The 22,109-nt window shown below is 36.0% G+C and overlaps 1 protein-coding gene across 1 annotated transcript in view; it reads right to left on the bottom strand.

The window, feature by feature from the left end:
• GLP1R (glucagon like peptide 1 receptor) overlaps nucleotides 1–18,779 on the bottom strand; it is an 83,239-nt gene extending 64,460 nt beyond the window's left edge. Inside the window, exons 1-2 of the mRNA XM_032216051.1 lie at nucleotides 18,717–18,779; nucleotides 17,503–17,568 (exon numbers count right to left, since the gene is read on the bottom strand). Coding sequence (XP_032071942.1) covers nucleotides 17,503–17,568; nucleotides 18,717–18,779 — 129 coding nt within the window. The remainder of the gene's footprint in view (nucleotides 1–17,502; nucleotides 17,569–18,716) is intronic.
• Nucleotides 18,780–22,109: the final 3,330 nt, after the last annotated feature.

Here is a 22,109-nt window from a genome sequence, read left to right as displayed (position 1 = left end):
CAACCTATGTTACACAACATGCACATTTATTAACTGCCTTTATTGGTATAGTTTTTAATAATAATTACTCTCTTTATCTTTATAATGCAAAGTTCTCTGCCTTGGCAGTATAATTCCTGCTGAGACCTGAATTGCAACTGTGGATCCGATTTAGGAATTAAAATTGAGAACAATCAGATTTAGCTCCAGTAAATTGTGGGCATATTTAGATTTTTAAAAATAAAATAAAATGTAATAATGTTACATTCATCCTGGCATGGATATAACTGTTGAAGTATTTTATACGATGATTCGTTGATGAATAATGATAACCATAGTTTCGCATTATATTTAAGCTACTAATAGATGGATTTGGTTTTAAGGGCTTAAAATTGCTGAAAAGAACACCAGCTTCAAAATACCTGTTCCAGTGATGCAAGAGAGGTAATTAAAGATAAACAAAATAGGGAATAGAAGTAATGGCTTCTAAAAAAATGTTACTAGGCATGGCATGTAACACATGGGTTTAGATACAGACATTTCTGTCATTAAAAATGGCTCCACATCAGATTGGGAAGCAGTGAGATACCACCAAGCAATGCTCTGGGTCCTATTGTATTCAAAAGTTTAGTTAATGACTTGTGTGAAAGGGTTGAGGGGATAGTTACAAAAATTACAGACTATAAAAAATTATAAGGAATGGCTAATGCTTTAGAACCAGAAGAAAAGATTTTTAAAAAATCTTGTAGATCGCAAATTGAACATGAGCCAAGAGTGCGATGCAGCTTCTCTTTTGAGATCTATTAACATGAGTTTGAGAACTCATCAGAAAAAGTAATTATCCCATTATATTTCAGCTTGGTCAAACTCAACCTGGAATATTGTGTCAATATCAGACAGTTTTTCCATCACTTACAATTCATATCAAATCGCATATTTTTAAATCAAATATATTTATATATTACTATTATTGCACCTCAACCTTCATTTGACTATGATTATTTTTACATCCTTTTATATGAAATATTCTAAATGTAAAGTAAAACTACATAAGGGCATTCCATTAGATCCTCCTAAAATCATCCAATAATATTACATCTTTATAACATGTTTTAAATATAAATTGGTTATATTTAATAATAAAACTTTTAAACCTCCTCTCTCATAGTCTCCATTTGTAGTTTATATAAAATTTCATATTATCAAATTACATATACATATATATATATATGTTTTTTTTATTTGTGCTGATAAATAAATAAAGGGAGACTAGTATAGATCTATTTCAAGCTATTTAGCTCTCATCAGCTAGCCATACCCTTACTTGGGTTTCTGTCGTGATGGACTCTTGTGACGAGCCGAAGGACAGATGATGGAAGCAGTTAGCTTCCTCCCATAATTGGGGCTTACCAGGGGTTGTAAAAATCCCTGGTAAGTAATTATATATATATATATATATATACATATATACATATGTGTATGTGTATATATATATATATACATACACATACACATACACATACACATACACATACACATACACATACACATACACATACACATACACATACACATACACATATATATATTATTAATCATTTATTTGACTATAACTATTATCACTTCATTTTATACATAAAATTAAATTTAACTAAGTTTAACTTAATTTTTATTATATGCTTCCATTATATCACCCTGTATCTTTCCGGTAATAGTGCAGTCTTATGTCTCTTACCATTTGTAGCATTAATATTTGATTACTTTCTTGGTAAGTCTTGTATTGACTTCTCTTCGGAACTTGTTGTTCATTTCATATCTTATGAAAACTTGAAACCCTCCATCTGCTCCTTACATCATTTTGTCTTTGGTTATCACTGGTTCTTCTGTCACGATTTCTCTCCTTACCTCCATCAATTTTTTTCTCTTTTCTTCTATATTTTGAAATCTGGGGTAGAGTTCAGTCCTTCTATCTCGCCTTTCCATATTCTGCTCTGCCAATTCCAACCACACTCAGTTGCTGTCAGTATCCACAATTTCCTTATCTCTTGATCACTTTTTTCTCGATTTTAAAACTCTGTCCTCCACTTTCTTCATTTGAAAAACATCCTAAATTTTCCATCAAATTTTTCTGTTTTGTGTTCTATATTCTCCAATCTCTTCTCAATTTTCTCTGTTACTACTAATAATTTTTGAATTTCAAACATAATCATTTTCAAGGTTAAAATTTCTTTTTCCTGTTGCATCATTCTTCCAACTTGGGGTATTGCAGGTGAGACTGGACTTGGTGGGGGGGGAGTCAATCCCTGGGTTGGCCATTGCCCAATTATGTGACATGGTGCCATCTGCTGAGGGAAGGCAAATGCCCACTGGCATCTCTCCCATCCATGACCTGGGAAGAAAACCCCTTCTGGGGTTGCTTGATTCACAGGTTGCAGCCCAAACATCAGTTGCTGGCTGGGGGAAGTTATGGTGCAAGCTCCTTTTTGCTGGTTGGGTTGAGTTCCCCATGTTGGTGGCCAACTGGGAAGCCACAAACATCTCTCCCTTCCATGACCTGGGAAGAAGGCCCAATTTGGTGGTTCTTGATTCACAGGTTGCAGCCCAAATATCGATGGCTGACTAATGAGAGATGTTGGCCAAATCCCTTTCTGCTGGCTGGGTTGAATTCCCCATGTTGATAGGGGATCAACTGCAGGATAATGGGCCATTTCATTTTTCACTGTATGGAAGGAGTAATTATTTCCACTCCAGTATATTTCTGAGCCTTTGCTGGGGAGGAAGGGGGAGCTTTCACTCATGTTTGGCTGCACAAGTTGGTCTGGGAGGCTCCAATCATCTTGTCGGTTACTGGGTTATTGTTCTTGCCCTCTCCAGTCATGGGTAGAATTAGCCCTTCCAACTCCCTCCAGTTGTGACCGCATCTTCCCAGAGGCTATAATTCTTCAATCTTCCTCCCCCACAAATTCCTTTGCACTTTGGAAGATTTGCAGAGAAGCAACTCATCCTCTGCTTCCATTTCTCAAAGGTTCTATCTTCATCTTTGCTGATATTATACGCTGACCGAGTCAGGTCAGTGTTGGGATTCAGCACCGCTCATCAGCACCCCTGCAGGGGTTGCTGGTGAAATATTTTAAGGGAGATTCAGATTAATGTCAGTGTTTCAAAAATCAGAGTCCAAGGCAGAGCTTTCCCCAAAGTTCCAATTTATTAAGAGAGGATGTTGGAACATCTATGGAAACCCAAATCAAAAAGCTTCCCGAGGTTTCCCCACCCAGTTGAAAGTTCATGATCTTGCCCCCACACCCACATCCATCACATGGTCCAATCTTCCACTGCCATGCTGGCAGTTCCACCCATCCAGTTCCGGTCAGGCTCAGAAGTGTAGAGAACAAAAAATGACCTTGGTTTCTAGAAGGAATTTTGTATTTTGACAATAACACGTTCTACTCCTTACTATTCCTCCTCCCAATTCCCCATAGTAGAAAAGAATATTAGTGTGGCAGGCCAAAGATCCTAAAAGAAACCGGCTGCAGGCCTGACAATTAGAGTTGATTGAATTCTATAATCCCTTCAATTTGTATGATTCTAGATTTCTAGACTTACTTTTTAACTAAAAATAACTAAAATATAAACCAACACTCAAAGAAATCATTTCAAATTTACACTGCAGTATATAGGTTCTATCAAATATTTGGCATTAAAAAGTTCAGTAAACTTCAAAAGAATGTTCTATCTTTGTTAGCCTGCAATGTCATGGTTGTGTCATATCACAAACTACTGGCTATCATATTACTATGATAAGTTTTGCTAAAGTTTAATAATTTTAGTTATTTTTGCTAAAATAAATACAGGTACTCCCTGACTTACAACAGTTCATTTAGTGACCTTACAATGTTACTGAAAAAGTGATCTATTATCATTTTTTACACTTATGACGTTTGTAGCATCCCTATGATCATGCAATCAAAATTCAATGCTTGGCAACTGGTTCATACTTATGACTGTTGCTGTGTCCCAAGGTTATGTAATCTCATTTTATGACCTTCTGACAAGCAAAATCAATGGGAAAGCCAGATTCACTTAACAACCGTGTTATCTACTTATCAACTGCACTGATTCATTTAACAACTGTGGCAAGGAATGTCATAAAATGGGACAAAATATACTCATCAACAGAAATTATAAATTAATGTATATATAATTTATAAATGAAATTATATATATGAAATGAAATGAAATAAAGGAATACTATTTTTATTATTTTAAGCAAAGACTTTAACCATAGTCTCTAGTGGTTTTTATATTATGCCTAGCCAGGCTTTGGAATATTATTAACAAAATATAATAAAAATAATAAGATAGCCCCTCTTGCAAGAATACCTAATTTATAGAGTTCCATTTTAATAGAAATATCATGTTGCTGTAATTCAAGCAAATAACATTCAGAAGAATCTTTGGCCATAATTTTCAGACACCATATATCAGATTGACTTAACAAATACTATGAAAGAATGAAAATCAAATCAAAATGTATATTAACATATAATACACATAAAAGGCATTTTACAAGTAAAAACAATGAATACATATGAGCATTTTCATGAAATGTTGTTTTAACATAACTTTCCCAAAAAATCTAATGAACATTCATCTTCAGCCCCCTTAAAATGCATAAGCCTAGTCAAATGCTTCTGACTAAATAAACACAGAATAATCCCAATTGAAAATGTAATTGTGGAATTTAATTGTTTCTTTAACTGCAAGGTATGTTAACACAATCTGTACCAGAAAAGTGCCTTACATCATATGCCAATAGGTATAGCAGTAGCTATGTCAGATATGATGTTTTGTTCGATCAATGCTTAAGCCCTCTTGCTAAATTACCTCATTTCTATCAAAAGAGAGTTACATTACATTTCACACTCCGTTTTACAGAAAGCATTTCAATTATTCTATATTTCTTACACAGGGGGACTATGTGACATAATGATAATCTAGAGTGTTTCTCTGTAGTCCTGACCATTGTGGGAGTCCAGTAGAAATCAATAAATATATACTGGGTGCATGATGAAAACTGGTAGGTTGGAAATTATGTTTTGTATATTTGTATTCAATTGTTAAGCTCACAACAATTTATTGTACTTTGTCTTTAAATTTCCTAACTAAATCAAGACTCCCAAATTGGTTAGTGAAGGCTCTGAATGTGCCTTGACTGGAGGGAAAATATTATAAAGCAGATCTCAAAACACAAAACCTCCAGCAAATCTTACACCTAAGTGTACTTCTGGGAACCTTATGGTCTCATAGAATTGGACAATGTGTTGAGAGTACATGTTTCGCCAAGATGAGAAAATATGTGAGAAGCAAAAGACAGTATAAATTGCACATGGAATGGCAATGGAATGGATGAGATAGATACAGAGTACAAATGCACAGACCAGAAAAATTCTTCATTCTGGCACCACACTTAATTTAATCTTGGAGTTATCAATTGTCCAACTGAATAAAGAACTAAAACAAGAATCAAATGGAAATGCATTGCCAATTTTATAAACCAATTTTTATTTTTGACAATAGAAAATACACTAAATTCGTATTTGTCACTTTTCAGATTCAGGCCTTCATGCTGAAAATTGTATGGGTGCATTTTGAATGAATGACTCAAACAAGAAACACTTAGGAGTATTTTTCAATGATCAAGAACCAAAGTCAGATCTAATACCCATCCAGACTGAATCTCTTGAAACAATCATGAAATTAATAGTAAAATGACATTTTTTAAAAAAGAATAGTGTGAAACATCCCTTTGCCTTTGTACCTGTTACATCTTACAAAGAAGGAATGACAGAACAATGTGATTAGTACTCCTGTCCATTGCATGTACATGTATCATGGACACACATTGTTTTACATATAGTCATTGTTTAGTGACCATTTACTCAGTGATGGTTCAAAGTTGCGCTGAATGATTGGTACTTATGACCAGTCCTTGAAATTCTAGCTGTCACAATGTTCCTGTGATCACGATCTGGGAACTTGGCAACCAGCTCATAGTAACACCAGTTGCAATGCCCTGTGCAATGCACTGTGATTGCCATCTGCTACCTTCCCTGTCAGCTCCCAAAAGCAAAGTCAATGGGGAAGGTTGCAGAAAAGGCTGCAAATCACTTTGGTAAGACTCCCCCATATGGCAGCAATGTTCCTCATATAAAGGTAAAGGTTCCCCTCGCACATATGTGCTAGTTGTTCCTGACTCTAAGGGGCAGTGCTCATCTCCGTTTCAAAGTCAAAAAGCCAGTGCTGTCCGAAGACGTCTCCGTGGTCAAGATGCCAGCATGATTAAATGCCAAAGGTGCACGGAACGCTGTTACCTTCCCACCAAAGGTGGTTCCTATTTGTCTACTTGCATTTTTACATGCTTTAGAAATGCTAGGTTGGCAGAAGCTGGGACAAGTAATGGGAGCTCACTCCATTATGCAGCGCTAGGCATTTGAACTGCCTAACTGCCGACCTTTCTGATTGACAAGCTCAGTGTCTTAACCACTAAGCCACCACATCCCTATGTTCCTCACATAATGATTGTAATTCTCATTTAATGATAGCAATGGTAACTGCCGGGACTGCCAGCATTATGCTATGCAGTCATGTGGCATAACATTTTTTATTATGTTGTTTAGCAATGGAAATTCCAGTTACCATTGTTAAGCAAGGATTATGTCTATTCAGCAAACTATTTTGTCATCTCATAGGTTGAAAATATTTCATAGTCCCGACTAAGTTGTTTATGTTACCTCTTGAGTATTCAGGTCAATAAAAAAGTCGTGGTCCTAAATAAGTAAGAGTCAAAGCATAAACTATTCCAGCGCCAGCACCCATCCCTGAAGCAAGTGCACATAATATTTTTTAATAAATGACCACCTACAAGCAGGAGATCTGACCACTTGGCAACAAAAAGAAATTGGTGAGCACCACTATCAACTTGCCTCCCTCTGATGCACTGCCCAGAAACTTTAACCAGTGGAAGCCAGAGAGAGAGGAAGAGTTTCTTGGCTTGCCTTTTTCAAGACATGCTAGCCAAAATTTAGTCAATGGAAAGTGTCAATGGACTGCCTCTGAGACATATGCTTCTCCTCTAGTAATGCAGCCACACGACTTGACGTTGGCCACTCTGCAGGAGAAGGCATGTCTTAACCTTGCTGAAGAATAGCTATTTCAGCCTCTTTTCATAGCAACAGCTATATTGCAAAAGAGCAAGAACTTCATCCTTCTAGAAAATAATTCTGAAATTTCATCAAAAACAAAGCATTCCTTTAAAGCTTTGCACAGTTTTATCCAATTTTAGTTGTTACTTTCTTACCTGTATTCAGGTGGATTGCAATGACTCTCATTATCCCATATAATAGAGAAATTAACACAGCTACTCTACATTTTACACCAATCAACTAAAACAGCTGATTAGGATTTTTTCTAAATATAGTAATTCAATAGAAAAGTTTGTTGTTATATTAGCCAAATGTTACAAAATAATTTTGGGTGTAATATACAATTGGTCCTTGGAGTTCAGGCCATCAGAGTGTCCTTGTAGTCCTGAAACTGTGATCTGGATGCTTAGTGTCTAGTAGGCAATTAGGATATCACAGTGAGTTGTGGACACCTAATTATGGCTTTTAGCATTCCCTGCCATCATCCCACAAGCCAAGTCAATGGGCGAAGTTGGTAACAAGTTGGAAGTTGGGTTCTCATGAGGTTCCCTCTTAATGACCCATACAGTCGGCAGGTGACACCAGCAATTGGAACTTTGTGAATTACTGTTACTAAGCATTGCATTCAGGTAACAATGTGCTTCCTGACTGCTTAGCAATGGAAATTCTGGTCCCAATTGCCTTTGTAATTTAAAGATTATCTTTTGTTAGATTTATATTCCACATTTCATTCATGAGCTCACGTTAAAATATAACAAAATGTATTGCAGCCTAAAAAACTAAAAGCTGACAGAGATGTACTTTCACACTCTTTTGCCTTTTTTGGTGTGTGTGTGTGTGTTTGTTTGTTTGTTTGTTTGTTTCATCTTCCACATGGCAAAATGGTGTCAAGCCTTTCAGGTGATCATGTTACAACATTCTATATAGGAAGATTCATTCAGCAGCTATTATACAGCTCTTCTTCTGTTTTTCATTTCCCAATCAAATTACAAAACACTGCTTTGACGCAGGAAGTCTTTTGAAAGATTAAAAGGTTGCAACTAAAGCGAACAAGGCACAGGAAGGCACTAACATGAATCACAGCTTCAAATGAAATACATCACCACTTTATGAGCCTGTTTTCATCTATTGGACTAACTAATATGAGCTCAGTTATTTAAAGAATAGGAAAGAAGGACTGGAAAAAGAGAGATGTACTATCTGAAGAGCAAATGAAGATAAAGTACTCACTGGAGATGAAGGTATAAGCTGGGGAGCAGACAATTCCAATTTCTTCTCTCTACTGACAGTCTAGAAATAAAATAAATATAAGTTGAGGGACAAAAGCTCTGCACTACAAATGGAAAAAAGAATAAGGCAATTGTTTTGTTTCTTGTAATTCAAAAAAGCATTTTGGAGTAGACTTGGGCAAGATGGAAAGAGAAGTTAAAATCTGAAAATGACTCAGCCTCCAAAGTTACGGCTCATTGTCTGTAATGGACTGAGGTCCCATTTCTTCTAGGGAACAAGAATACACAATTTAGTGGCAAAATAAGGTGAAAAGGCAATCAGAATAGGCCATTATCAAAGGATTTTGGATATATTGTTTAACTATATTACACTTGGGTTTCACAGTTTTCTGTGTTCTTCCATCAACAGTTTTAAAGGCTTGTTCTCACTTTGAAACACAAAATAAATGTAGTGAATAACTTGTATCTTCCACACAAATAATGAGAATTAAGCATTCAACAGTGAAACAGCTAATCGGCTAAGCCAAGTTCACATTTAAATACAGCATGTATTGTTGACTTCAACTATCCATAAATTTAAATAAACACTAAAATACTTCAATATTTCATATGTCAAGAACAGCATAAAAAAATCTTGACCATACATATATATCTTTTATATCTAAATACTTTTAGATTGTGTGCAAAGATTACGATGCAAGAGTTAATAAGAAATTGTTTAAGTAAAAAGACAAAGAAAAGCGGAATTGGTGGCTGTAGTGGCGCAGTGGTTAGAACATAGTATTGAAGACTAATTCTGCCAGCAGTTCGATTTTCACCAGCTCAAGGTTGATTCAGTCTTCTATCCTTCCAAGGTCAGTAAAATGAATACCTAGATTGTTGGGGAAAATATGCTGACCCTGTAAACTACTTAAAGAGGACTGTAAAGCACTAAGAAGCAGTATATAAGTGCTATTGTTGAAAAGCAGTAACATCTTAGAAATGTGTACAATAGGCAACAAAGGAAAATTAAAATTTTGTAAAGAAAAATATGCCTTCTTTGCAGAGTCTAGTTTTAGAAAGTGCTACCCATGCCTTCTTCCCTGTTATGAAAAAAAACCCCTATCATTTGTATTCTTTTGTGGACATTGATGCTTTAACATGTCAAGGATATTTTTTAAAAAAACATTTTTTAAAAAAGCAATCTTATGCAGGGGATATATATTAGAATAGTAAAGATTAGTAAAGATTAGTAAAATAACTTTCCCATTCATTTGTCCATCCCTCTATCCATCCATCCATTAATTCCAGTACTTGAGTGCTGTCTGAAGCATTAGAGGGAAGGACAAGAAGTAATGGGTGGAAGCTTGTGAAAGAGAGATCCAAACTAGAAGAAGGGATTTTTTGAAAGTAGAACAATTCATCAATGGAACAGCTTGCTTCCTGCAGTTGTGAGTGCTCCATCACTGGAAGACTGGACAAACATTTGACTAGGATCATATAAGATGATAGAGCAGGATGTTGGACTACAAGACCTTCAAGGCCGTGCCTCTTCATTTCAGATGGCTGCTGCTCAGTAGGTTTTCTTTTTTCCCTTACTGGCGATCTGCTAATTTCACTGCTAAAGCTGGTTCTTTGGCAGTGCTGCTCCCTGGTTTTGAAGGGGAGCACTTAGGAGTGAGCCAAGATGACTTTAGATGATTGTGGATCTAGCGGAGAAGAGGGATCTTGAAGATTCCAATTCCCTCTGGAAGTTATTGGAAAGTCAGTGGGCATATCAATTTGCCTGTTAAGCACTTCATTTTATAAGCATACTGGGATTTTAACTTTCACTTTTTGATTTTATTGTTTTATTTTGCTTTTTGTTTTAAAAGTTGATCAGTGGTTGAATGTTGACTTATTTCAACCCTTTGCTGGACTCTAATTGCTTTTTCTCTTTTTCCTTCTGATCATATGTTGTTCTGGATAACCTCTGTCCCTTCCATATGGAAAGCAGGCAATGTTCAGTGAGTATGGTGAAGAGATATTATATATCACTACTGAATTCTGTATTTTTTTTATTTGCAAAATACCTAGAGTTTATTTCTATTGAGTTTTTCTTATAATTTGGATTGAAATATTGAATATATGCTGGTCTTGTTGTATTCAGGTCTTTTCCCGTGTAAGATTGAGATTGTCTTGGCAATGTTCGGAGCTGCCATCTTTCTATAAATCTTGGTGGAGGTGTCTGGAGTGCTGGCTTTGTTTCAGTAAGTGGAATGATTGGTTGTGTGGTTGTATAATGATTGGTAAATTGGTGCTGATTGGTGCTGGCTGTGTGTCTATTGTTGTTCGTGTTGTAACGGCCTGGGTGGTGGGTGGGGCTTGTTTGTTGACTAGAGCTGGTTTCCAGATGTCTGGTAGGCAGGAGGTATTGTCACGTTTATTCATGTTTTGGAGGTGTTTCTCTATTTTGATAGCTTCCATAATTATTCTCTTGTTGAAGTGTTTGGTTTTGGAGATTAACCTGGTTCCTTCAAAATTAATTTCATGTCCTGTAGCTTTAAGGTGCTGGAAAAGGGAGGAGGTTTTTTTCTTTTTTCTCACTGCGTTCTTGTGTTTTGCGATGTGTGCATTTATTCTCCTGTTCATTTGTCCTATGTATGTTGCAGGGCAGATTTTGCATGGTATTTCGTACACTCCTTGGTTTTCTAGCTGGATTTTGACTTTGGGGCTTCTTAAGATGTTGGCTATTTTTTGGTCAGTGCCGAAGGCTGTCTTGTGTTTGTGGAGAAATTTGCTGATTTTATCTCTCCACAAACACAATATCAAGAGAGGGAGACAAATTCCTTTTCTCTATAAAGAAATCCCCTTGTTCTACGAAGATGAAGGGAGACTGGATGGAAGATAAGGCATATTCTGGAGGCTGAATTTATTACATTTAATTAACCAACAATTGACAAGGGAGGATATTAAGAAACAAACATGGTTTTTTGATCCAGGATGATGTATTTATAACTTTTGGAATGATTAGGGATAGATGCTGTGGTAAATTTTCTATGGATGGATTACAATAACAGTGTCAGCGTTCCAAATATCATGCAGAATTAAATCAGAGTCCAAGGCAGAGCTATCCTTAAAGTTCCAATTTAATAAGTCAGACATGTTGGCACATCTGTGGAAAATCCCAATTCTGAAAACTTCCTGGGATTCCACCCAGTTGAAAGTTCATGATCTTATCCCCACACCAATAAATCCATCACATGGTCCAATCTTCTTCGGCCATGGTCGCATCTCCACCCAGCTGGTTCTGGTCAGGTGCAGAGGGGCGGAGACAAAGATGACCTTGGCTTCTAGAAAGGAATGACAATAAAACATTCCACAATTCTACTCCTTTCTATTCCCCCCTCCCAATTACTACACTAATGAAACAGCATAGTGAAATAATAGAAAGTGTGGCAGGCCAAAGATCCTAAAAGGAACATAACTACAGGCCTGACAAACAGCTTGTTAACAGAGATATTTAAAACTTTGTATTCTGTTTTACTATTATTCTTTTTCCTGCTTACTTTGTTACTAATATAGCATATAGAAGATAGGTTAATGAGTTGTTAGTAGATTTAGTAGTTTAAATGTTGGGAGGGCATGTTTCGCAAGGGATGAGAAATAATTGTAAAAGGTAAAGGTAAAGGTTCCCCTCGCACATATGTGCTAGTTGTTCCTGAGTCTAGGGAGCAGTGGTTATTTCAGTTTCAAAGCTGAAGAGCCAGTGCTGTCCGAAGACGTCTCTGTGGTCATGTGGCCGGCATGACTAACCACCGAATGGAACACTGTCACCTTCCTACCAAGGTGGTGGTCCCTATTTTTCTACTTGCATTTTTTACATGCTTTCAAACTGCTAGGTTAGTAGAAGCTGGGACAAGTAACTGGGACAAGTAACAGAAGCTCACTCAGTTACGCAGTATTAGGGAACTAATTGTAGTAATGTATTAATCAGTATTCAGCTACAGAGGATAATGTGTATAATGTGTTTCTTTTTGATGCACTCTTTTTAATATACTCACTGTTTTGTGATTTTTTTTTTCATTTATGTCTTCTTGGATTTTTATCGAGTTTTGTGTTTCCAATTTTAACTATGTTCTGAATAAAATAAAAACATTAAAAAAGAAGAGCTTCAAGGTCCTTCTAGCCCTATGATTCTATAGTCCATGTTCTATTTCCTATTTCAGTTACAAAGCCTTATAAATAAGAAGCAAGACTCAGTTCTACTGACAAAATTCTGCAGTAATAAGATTTTAAGCAAAGGACTAAGCTAAGTTTACGGTAGAAAGTGGGCAAGGAATAAAAAATAATCACAATCTTTCCTCATATTAACAGTAAATAACATTCTAAGTAAACAATAATAAGATCTGACAAAGGAAATAGAAATCTAGCAGAGCTGTGCAGGATATCCATTATATATCTTAATCTTCACTGTGCTCTAGGCGATAAGGTTAAATTCTTTAAAATGACTTCAAAACTTGAATGAAAAAGAATAGTAAGATGAGTGAATCTTTCTGGAAATGAAAATACCTACTTGTTACCAGCTTTTTTTTCTTTTCAGAAAATGGAAATTATTCCAAACAAAGGAACAAAAGGGAACTCAAACAACCATAATAAATAAGCAACTCAGTATTTTTCTTAAAGAATAATATTGGCCTCAGCTGCAGAATTTGATCCAGAACTAGTTTTTATGTGCAATTAAAAACACACATGTGTGCTATTTGATGGAATATTCCCACCATCTCCTGTAGTGGTGAAAAAACAGAAAAAAGCTGTAGTAAGGCTACAAAGGAAATTTAGTTTTAAAATGCTTAAGGAATACACCATAGAGATTTAAAAATATAAATATTTAATTCAAGACAGAAAATACCTAATTCCCTATAACTCAACCATGTGGTTCAATAAAGACATTTATTTTATTAATTTATAGATAGCCTGCTTTTCCATTAGGAGCACATAGTGTGATGCTTATGGTGGCAAAAGAAGGAGGAAGACAATGATGCTACATGTATAATGATATTACATGCTGGACAGGACATGTTGCAAGGATGTCAGACCATCGCATCTCCAAACAGCTCCTCTATGGTGAGCTGTCTAAGGAAAGCGATTGCATAGGGGACAAGGAAGCAATACAAAGACACGTTGAAAGCCTCCTTCACGTCCCTGGATATTGACATCACCTCCTGGGAAACCCAATCAGTCGACATGGCACACGCTGATCCACCAAGACTGCCAGACATCTGAGGACAGAAGAACAACCATAGCACATGAGAAGCAAGCATGCAAAGCCAGAGCTGCAAATTCTGCAACAATGGTGCCCATACATGTCTGCAGTCATGTGGCAGAATATTTTGTGTTCGTATAGGCCTTACCAGCCACCTGCGGACACATTGTGGACAGCCCACAATCTGTTAGATGTTAAGGTCTTCTTCGAACATGATGGATGAACATCATCATCACTATGCAACCAACACAAGTACTTCAGATAATTTTGATGCAAGTGCATAGCTATTTTATTTATTTGACAATGTCATTTTGCTGTCAGCATAAGCAGTCTATTATGAATACCTCTTCCTTAAAGCTGCTTATGTGGAGACGATCCTTCAGTTTTTATTCCCATAACTAAGCCAGGTTCCATCAAAAGCAAGTTCATGCCTAATAGGCAGAGGCTTATTCTTGTCTGAATGGGCATGGTCAGAAAAAGGCCTAGTCCATTACAATAACAATCCATGGGAATCAACTGTTACTCCCAGTAAGAAATCAATGCTTCTCAGCCCGCTGTGATGCAAGGACAAGAGAAAGAAACTTTCAATTTTGGTTATACTAAATTTATGGTATGAATACCATGGTTACTGCAACTAGGCATAGTTACTGCAATATACATCAATTTATTAGTGTGAAATAACTCATCATTTTCTCCAGCCACCAGCAGTCAACCCATATCCCACCCAATTCATACAGAATGGGAAGATAGATTGCCATACTGAAAAAAAATTATGAAACTCTTCAAGACTTCACAATCTCATTTGCCTTGAAAGTGAACAGAACTCTATTAATACTGTTCACTGAAACTAACCATGAAAGAAGTCTCAGAAATAGGATTCCAATTCCCAAACATTCTAGCAAGATACAAATATTAGGAGTATGATTAGACTGATATTCATGAGATTAATGAGTTATGTTCATCCTGTTCCCACTGAATAGTTGGCAGTAAACAGATCAAAGTTTTTGGCTTGAAAACAGACTGGAATTGGTTAGATAATTTACACTTCCTTTCTACCTATTTGCCAATAGACAAGTGCAATTTTGGAACTCTCACTGTAGTCATCATGAATAATTAATTTACTATATTTTAATCGGTTTTCCACCAAGGTACAAAGCACCTAACTATAATTAAAATAAAACTTTAAAAAATCAAAGTAAAACATTTGTTATGATTCACAGATCAGTTTATTTTTATTTTAATAAACTTAAAAAAATGTGAATCTGTAGCACAAACAAGAGAAATTTAAAAGTATGAAATCTATGTAGCGCCAAAATAATTCTCATCTTTGAAAAATACATTCTATTATTATAGTTTCACTATTGTTTGGGGGTTTTTTTTTGGCCATGCCAACTTTAAATTGTTAGGTCTAAGCTAAGCTGAAGACACAAGGCAGTAAAAGAATAATTATAAAACTATTAAAACATAATCTCTAGTATATAATTTCATGGGTCTTGCATTTCCTAATGGCAAGCGATTGTAAATGAAGTATAAGACTATGTCTCAAAGCTACTGTTCCAGCCAAAGGAAGCTGCTTATTTTAATTAATTATCTATAGCCCATGATAACTTCCTCTGAACCTGCTGTCAGTCTACTCAGGGTCCGGTGCCCATTTATTCAGTATATTGATCAGTTCTAATTAGCCATTCCTCCTGTGATTATTTTAAGTAGTTTTAAACACTCAGAAATAATATTGCAAACATCATTTTTGGGATGGATGCTAAAAGTCATAAATTATCTTTGTATATTAATGCATGTACAGTATCTGATTTTCAGATAACAGGTGCATGCACTGGGACTTCTCTTGTAAATGGAGTGAAGCTGTTTTCACCATCCAACTATTTTAACATTTGCCCTATTCTGCATTCTTTGGAGGAATTCACATACATCAATCTGTCCTTACACCCCTGAAGCCAAAGTACCTTTGCCTCATCTATTCTGGGAGAAACAGTGCTAGGGGAAAGAAGCCACTTTCACCAGCAATCTGATTTGAAAGACTGCTCTGCACAAAGGTACTTGAGTTCACTAAGCATTCAGAAGTTTGAAAGTCACAAATAAAAGGTGAAATCTTCTTGATGACTTATTGGGCATTTTCCTTAATATTTTCCTGGCAATATATTGATATAATTTGCCATTTCCACCTTCTGAAATCATGCTTCAAGTCCCACTCTAGTAGTATACAATCCTATTATTCTTGATGAACTCACTTCCAAGTACTATAACCTTGTTCAGTTTTCGAAGATCAGCAAAATTCTACTACGTGCCCCAACCTAACTGGGCCATAAATACCATCGTACTAACTCATTTAAGGATGCTTAATTAGATTATGACATGTTAACATTGTGAGACTAACAGCAAAACAATTTGCCAAGTATTAGCTTCATGTATGCCGCATTCTGTGGCATATGTCATGAGTATGATTTTCATGTACGTGTTTCTATCAACTAATCTCTGAATATCCTGTTTTAACGGCAAATTTTTTTATAGAGTTTAGGCAGCTGTAGAGCAAGACAAAATGGAAGGCAGATTAGACTGTTTCCTATGAGAAATAAGACTTATCAAGAAATCAAGACTATCTTGATCATTACATAAATATCAGCAGCATTTGTTACTATTTCTATAACTTCTTATAGCTTCAAACATGTAACTTGTCAGACTAGCAAGAGATTGCATCTTTGACACAAGAACAGCACAGTCTCAAAGAGGGAGAAAAGTTGCAGGCATCCTTCCACGTTTTAGAAAGCAAAGAATACCAAAAAGAACTCAGTATTCAATTGCCATGATGTCTGTACATATGAAGATCAAAATATTGTAAACCATGGTATTCTCTGTGACATTCTATGGATGTAAAAATCGGACTTTGAAGAAGCAGCATAGAAAAAATATGGATGCTTTTAAATGTTGGTGTTGTAGAAGACTCCTGAAAATACCATGGATAACCAAGAAAACAAACAACCGGGCAATTCTAATTTAAGGCACAAATTACAAGTATCAAATTATCCTATTTCTGTGACATTACATGACGACGTAGCTCTATGGAAAAGTCTCTAATGCTAGTTAAGTTGGAAAGAAAGAGAGCAACCAGCAACAAGGTGGACAGTGGTATTTATATCATTGGAAGACCGAATTAGGTACAGATTGTCATGGACAAGATCTACCTATGTGGTTGATAGCACATCTGCCTATGTAACTAGATGTCACATAATCAATCAATTAATGAACAAATCATAGAGACCAGGTTGTAAATCACCTTATACCATAATGGTTGAGTCTGTACAGATAGTCCTTGACTTACAACTATTTGTTCAGCAACCATTCAAAATTACAACACTGAAAGACATGACTTATGACCAATACATATGCTTATGATTGTTGCAGCATCCCCATGTCATATGATCAAAATTTGGATGCTTGGTAATTATTTATTTACAATGGTTGCAGAATCCTGGGATCACATGATCACCATCTGCAACTTTCCCAGCTAGATTCTGCCAAGAAAGTCAATGTCAGAAGCTACACTTGCTTAATTACTATGTGATTCACTTAACAACTGCAGTGTTCACTTAACAATCATGGCTGAAAAGGTCATAAAATTGCGCACAACTCATTTAACAACCACCTTGCTTAGCAACAAATAATCTGGTCCCAACTTTTGTTATCAGTCAAGGACTACCTGTATATCATACTAAACTGAAGACAACTAACCTTGAGCTTTAGCATATATTGAATCATATTATATGCTGGATATATAAATCTCTAAACAAAATATGCAGTAATGGTATATGAATTAGATAGGAGACAATTATTGTAAGAATGCTGACAATCTTACCGAACCATTCTTCTCACTCTGCTCCAGCTTTTCAGCTAGGTGATCCAAATGCTGATTTTCAGATACCTAAGTAAGGAAAAATATACAGAGGCATACATATTAATACGACAAAAGAACCCCACTATGTTATATTCTTTATTTTCATTTGGATATCTTTCCTTATGATTAGCCAAGCAGAAATTAGGAATGTCAATAAAATAGGTACCTTACCACTAAATAAGACTTTTGGTAATTTCTTCATGGTTTTAACTTTTATTTTTGACATTTTCATCCAGAATTAATGGAACACTTTATTTTTCATAGTTAGTTTCCTCTGATACTCTGAATATGCTGCAGGAATGCAAAAGATTTTGAATGCAGGAGAATAATAAAATGACATAATTTGCCTCCCACTTTCATTCCCTTACACTTTGGGAGAATTAAAAAAACGCCATAGGCAAAGAGAATGAACAAATTCTCAAGCTATACTATAGTGTCACTAGGCTTTCAGAAAGTATAAGATCCAATACAGTAATGCCAGTTCAGTCAATAAATTTGTTAATGAGCATGGTAAAACACCAATCCTTTCAATGCTATTTTTTTTCATCTTTCAATTAAACTAAGATTTAAGAAATTCACTAGGCTCAGCTAAAACAATCAGTGTATCAGCTATAAATAGTACAAAGACTGATAAGCTATCATCATAGAAAAGCCACAATTTAGAATTTCCAATATATAATAATTAACCTTAAAAATATTCAGAATAATGTATAAAATTAAACAGTTTTTTTGGAGATGGAAGGATGGAGAAGGACCGGCTCAAACCATTAATATATCTTTCATTTTCCTATAGAAGCTAGTTGAATTGTACCTTATGATACTGAAAGAAATTGCTGTCTGCTGAAAATTATTATTATATAATTCTGTGATTGTTTTTGTTTCTTGGGGTTTTCTAAATGTTTCACTTTCTATGTGCAATATTATCTTTAATTGCAGTAACACTACCAAACACTTCCTGTAGTAGTTGGTAGGACTCTCACATTGCTGTATAGTAATGTTTATCCATTTTATCCATGAAGGCAAACTGCTCCAACAATAACATTTTAGAGTTTTCTAGCATGAATTGTTCAAGTCCTGTGCATTTCTATGGGCTTTAGGTCTTAACTTGGTTTGATCATTTTAAAACGCTAAATTTGTACTTCCTTATTCATTTTCCTGTACACTTGTTTTTATACTTGGGATTGCTGCTTTGTTGCATGACTTCCTTGTGCTTCAGAATTTAAACTTCCCTTAGTCATCTAGGTCCTGATGTAGCAAAGCATTTCCAAAAATCACCACTCCATGCCTGATAGATGATATTAAGGTTGTTACTGTAGTGTGTGTGGTTTGATTTCCACCAGACAAAATAACACTCAGGTAATCCAAAAATGTCTGTCCTTCAAGGTAGATTAGGAAACAGTGCAAGGATTGTAAGAATGATTTTTATTTTTGTAGGGTATAATAATAGAAGCTTGAAAACCTGCAATTTCCCTCTGCTTCCTCTTATAGCAAATAGAAATAAAAAGAATTAATTTGAGTTTCTTTCTCTTTCTTTTCTAGGACTGATTCCTTTTATTTTCTTGCACTTGATCCTGCATACCTTCTTCAAAGTTATCTTTGAAAATTCTCTGCAAACATTTTCAGTTTTCTGAGTCAATACTTGTCTATAGAACAATCCTTCAAAAACATCCAATCACTTGAGAATCAATGTTCTTAATAAGTATTCAAAAATGTGAAAGGAGTAGAAAACTCTTTCACAAAACTTTTATTAGCTTTGAGAAATGCTAGAGATGAGTGAGGTAACTGGAGTACAGAAAATATTGCCATCTTGGGAAAAGAAAGATCAAAGGGAGCAGAGATTACTCAGTAAAACATGAATTCTGGGAAGATTCATAAAAAAGATGAATCTCTAAATTCAATGAAAATTACGAAGTGGTCATTACAAAACAAATCACTAATGTGGACTTGTTAAAAACATGTCTCGTTTTTAGATCAGGTCTTCAAGCAATGTTTCTGAGAAGAACTCAAGTGCTGCTGCTTCTTTTACAGTCCTATGTGACTTTAGCTACAATATTTAAAAGATCTACTTTCCCAGTGAGCTACTGACCACCCTGTCCAGAAGACCAAAGAATACGTGCTAAAAATCACCATCCATCACTCGGGAGTTCCAACACTGGGCTGTGTGTGTATGTGTGGGTGAGAGTGAGTGAGTGTGTGTGTGTGTGCGTGCATGCATGTGCATGGGGGTCTCTGTGTGTGTGAGACAGACAGACAGAGAGAGACCAGTGTTGGAATAGATAGATGATAAATAGATAGATAGATAGATAGATAGATAGATAGATAGATAGATAGATAGATAGATAGATAGATAGATAGATAGATAGATAGATAGCAATAGCAATAGCAGTAGACTTATATACCGCTTCATAGGCCTTTCAGGCCTCTCTAAGCGGTTTACAGAGAGTCAGCATATTGCCCCCAACAATCTGGGTCCTCATTTTACCCACCTCGGAAGGATGGAAGGCTGAGTCAACCCTGAGCCGGTGAGATTTGAACCGCTGACCTGCTGATCTAGCAGTAGCCTGCAGTGCTGCATTTAACCACTGCGCCACCTTGGCTCATAATACGGAAGATAGGTAGGTAGGTAGGTAGGTAGGTAGGTAGGTAGGTAGGTAGGTAGGTAGACAGACAGACAGACAGATAACTAAGTAGGTAGGTAGGTAGGTAGGTAGGTAGGTAAGTAGGTAGGTAGGCAGGCAGGCGGGCAGGCGGGCAGGCAGGCAGAGATAGAATAGAATAACAGAGTTGGAAGGGACCTTGAAGGTCTTCTAGTCCAACCCCCTGCTTAGGCAGGAAACCCTACACCACTTCAGACAAATGGCTATCCCAACATCTTCTTAAAAACACCCTGTGTTGGAGCATTCACAACTTCTGGAGAAAATTTGTTCCACTGATTAATTGTTCTAACTGTCAAGAAATTTATCCTCAGTTCTAAGTTGCTTCTCTCCTTAATTAGTTTCCATCCATTGCTTCTTGTTTTACCCTTGGGTGCCTTGGAGAATAGTTTGACTCCCTCTTCTTTGTGGCAACCTCTGAGATATTGGAACACTGCTATCATGTCTCCCCTAGTCCTTCTTTTCATTAAACTAGACATACCCAGTTCCTGCAACTGTTCTTCATATGTTTTAGCCTCCAGTCCCCAAATCATCTTTGTTGCTCTCCTCTGCACTCTTTCTAGAATCTCCCTCTGTCTCTCTCTACCTAAATGCTATTGCCAAGGTCTTCCAGAACTTGGTAAAACAGGTTGATGCTAAGAGACTGATTGTGGAATCACTGGTGCCAATAGAGATTTTATTATATTTAAAACATATTATTTATCTATTACTAATATCTATTCTTTATCTTATGTACAGAGTCTGTTTGAATTGAGGTGGAAAAGTAACCTCATAAAGTTTCTTAGTGAATTCTGAAAATATTATAGATAGAATGCATCTTGATTTTAACAAAGCATTGATAAAGTACCATATGGCATTCAGATAACAATCTAGTTGAGTGTAGGTCTGGACAGCATAATAATTAAATAGCTAAACAGTTTGAAAGCAGAGTTCAAAGACTATGATCAGTGTTTACATATTGGAATAAATAGGGAATCATAAGTTTCACTCACACTTTTCAATATTTTATTAATGATTTAATACAGAAATGGAAGTAATGCTTTTCAAAGTTCCTGGTAATACAACATTGGGTGGTATAGGTAATATTCTAGAAGACAGAAGTAAAATTTGAAATGACCTTGATAGGTTAGAAAAATGGACTGAAAATCACAGAATAAAATTTAACAACATACTAATACATAATTCTTCACTTAGGAATCATAGGTGAAATGTGGATATATGAAATAAACTATACCTGTCTTGGCAATATTATGGTATGCCCCAAAAAGATCTTTTTTAAAAAAACAGTTGAATATAAACTAAATATGAGTTAGCAGTGAAGCATGACTACAAAATTGCAAACCAAGTTTAAGCAACAACATATGTAAATTTCCAAAATCACAGGAAGCAATAGGTTACTTGATTTAGAGGGCCATGAATTAAGATTTGGATTGCACAGCTATTTATGGTAAATGTTGATTTTAATAACATTTTGTTAGACGTGCCATCCTAAGAGTTTGGAATAAATATAAAACAATGTTTTATGTGAAGATGCCTCTTACAGTGTTTCCCCAGGAAACACTTTTTTTTATTGAAAGGAAATAGTGGTGAAGCCACTGGTGGATTTATGGTAAAATAATCTCTTTTAATTTTGGTGACCCTATTCTCAAACTCAAACAGGGATTAGAATCAGAAGGAGGTGACTGCCATTGGTTTACATTTTTACAATTTAAAGAAAAAGGGCGTTGGTACTTACCTGATACGCCTCTTCTCATAGTGGGGGGAGGAGTATCCAGAATGGGTTGACCTTATCCTCTCCTGATTGGTTTGAGTCAGATAAGCTCTTTGGGCTCCGCCCCCTGGAAGTGAGCCTGCCCAGTTTTATGACGAAGAGCTCTCTCCGACTCGTTGCATCATTCGCTCCAGACTCTTGAT

The sequence above is a fragment of the Thamnophis elegans genome, chromosome 4, assembly GCF_009769535.1.
Source record: "Thamnophis elegans isolate rThaEle1 chromosome 4, rThaEle1.pri, whole genome shotgun sequence".
NCBI classification, from domain to species: Eukaryota; Metazoa; Chordata; class Lepidosauria; order Squamata; family Colubridae; genus Thamnophis; species Thamnophis elegans.
This window is presented reverse-complemented; position numbering and strand designations above follow the sequence as displayed.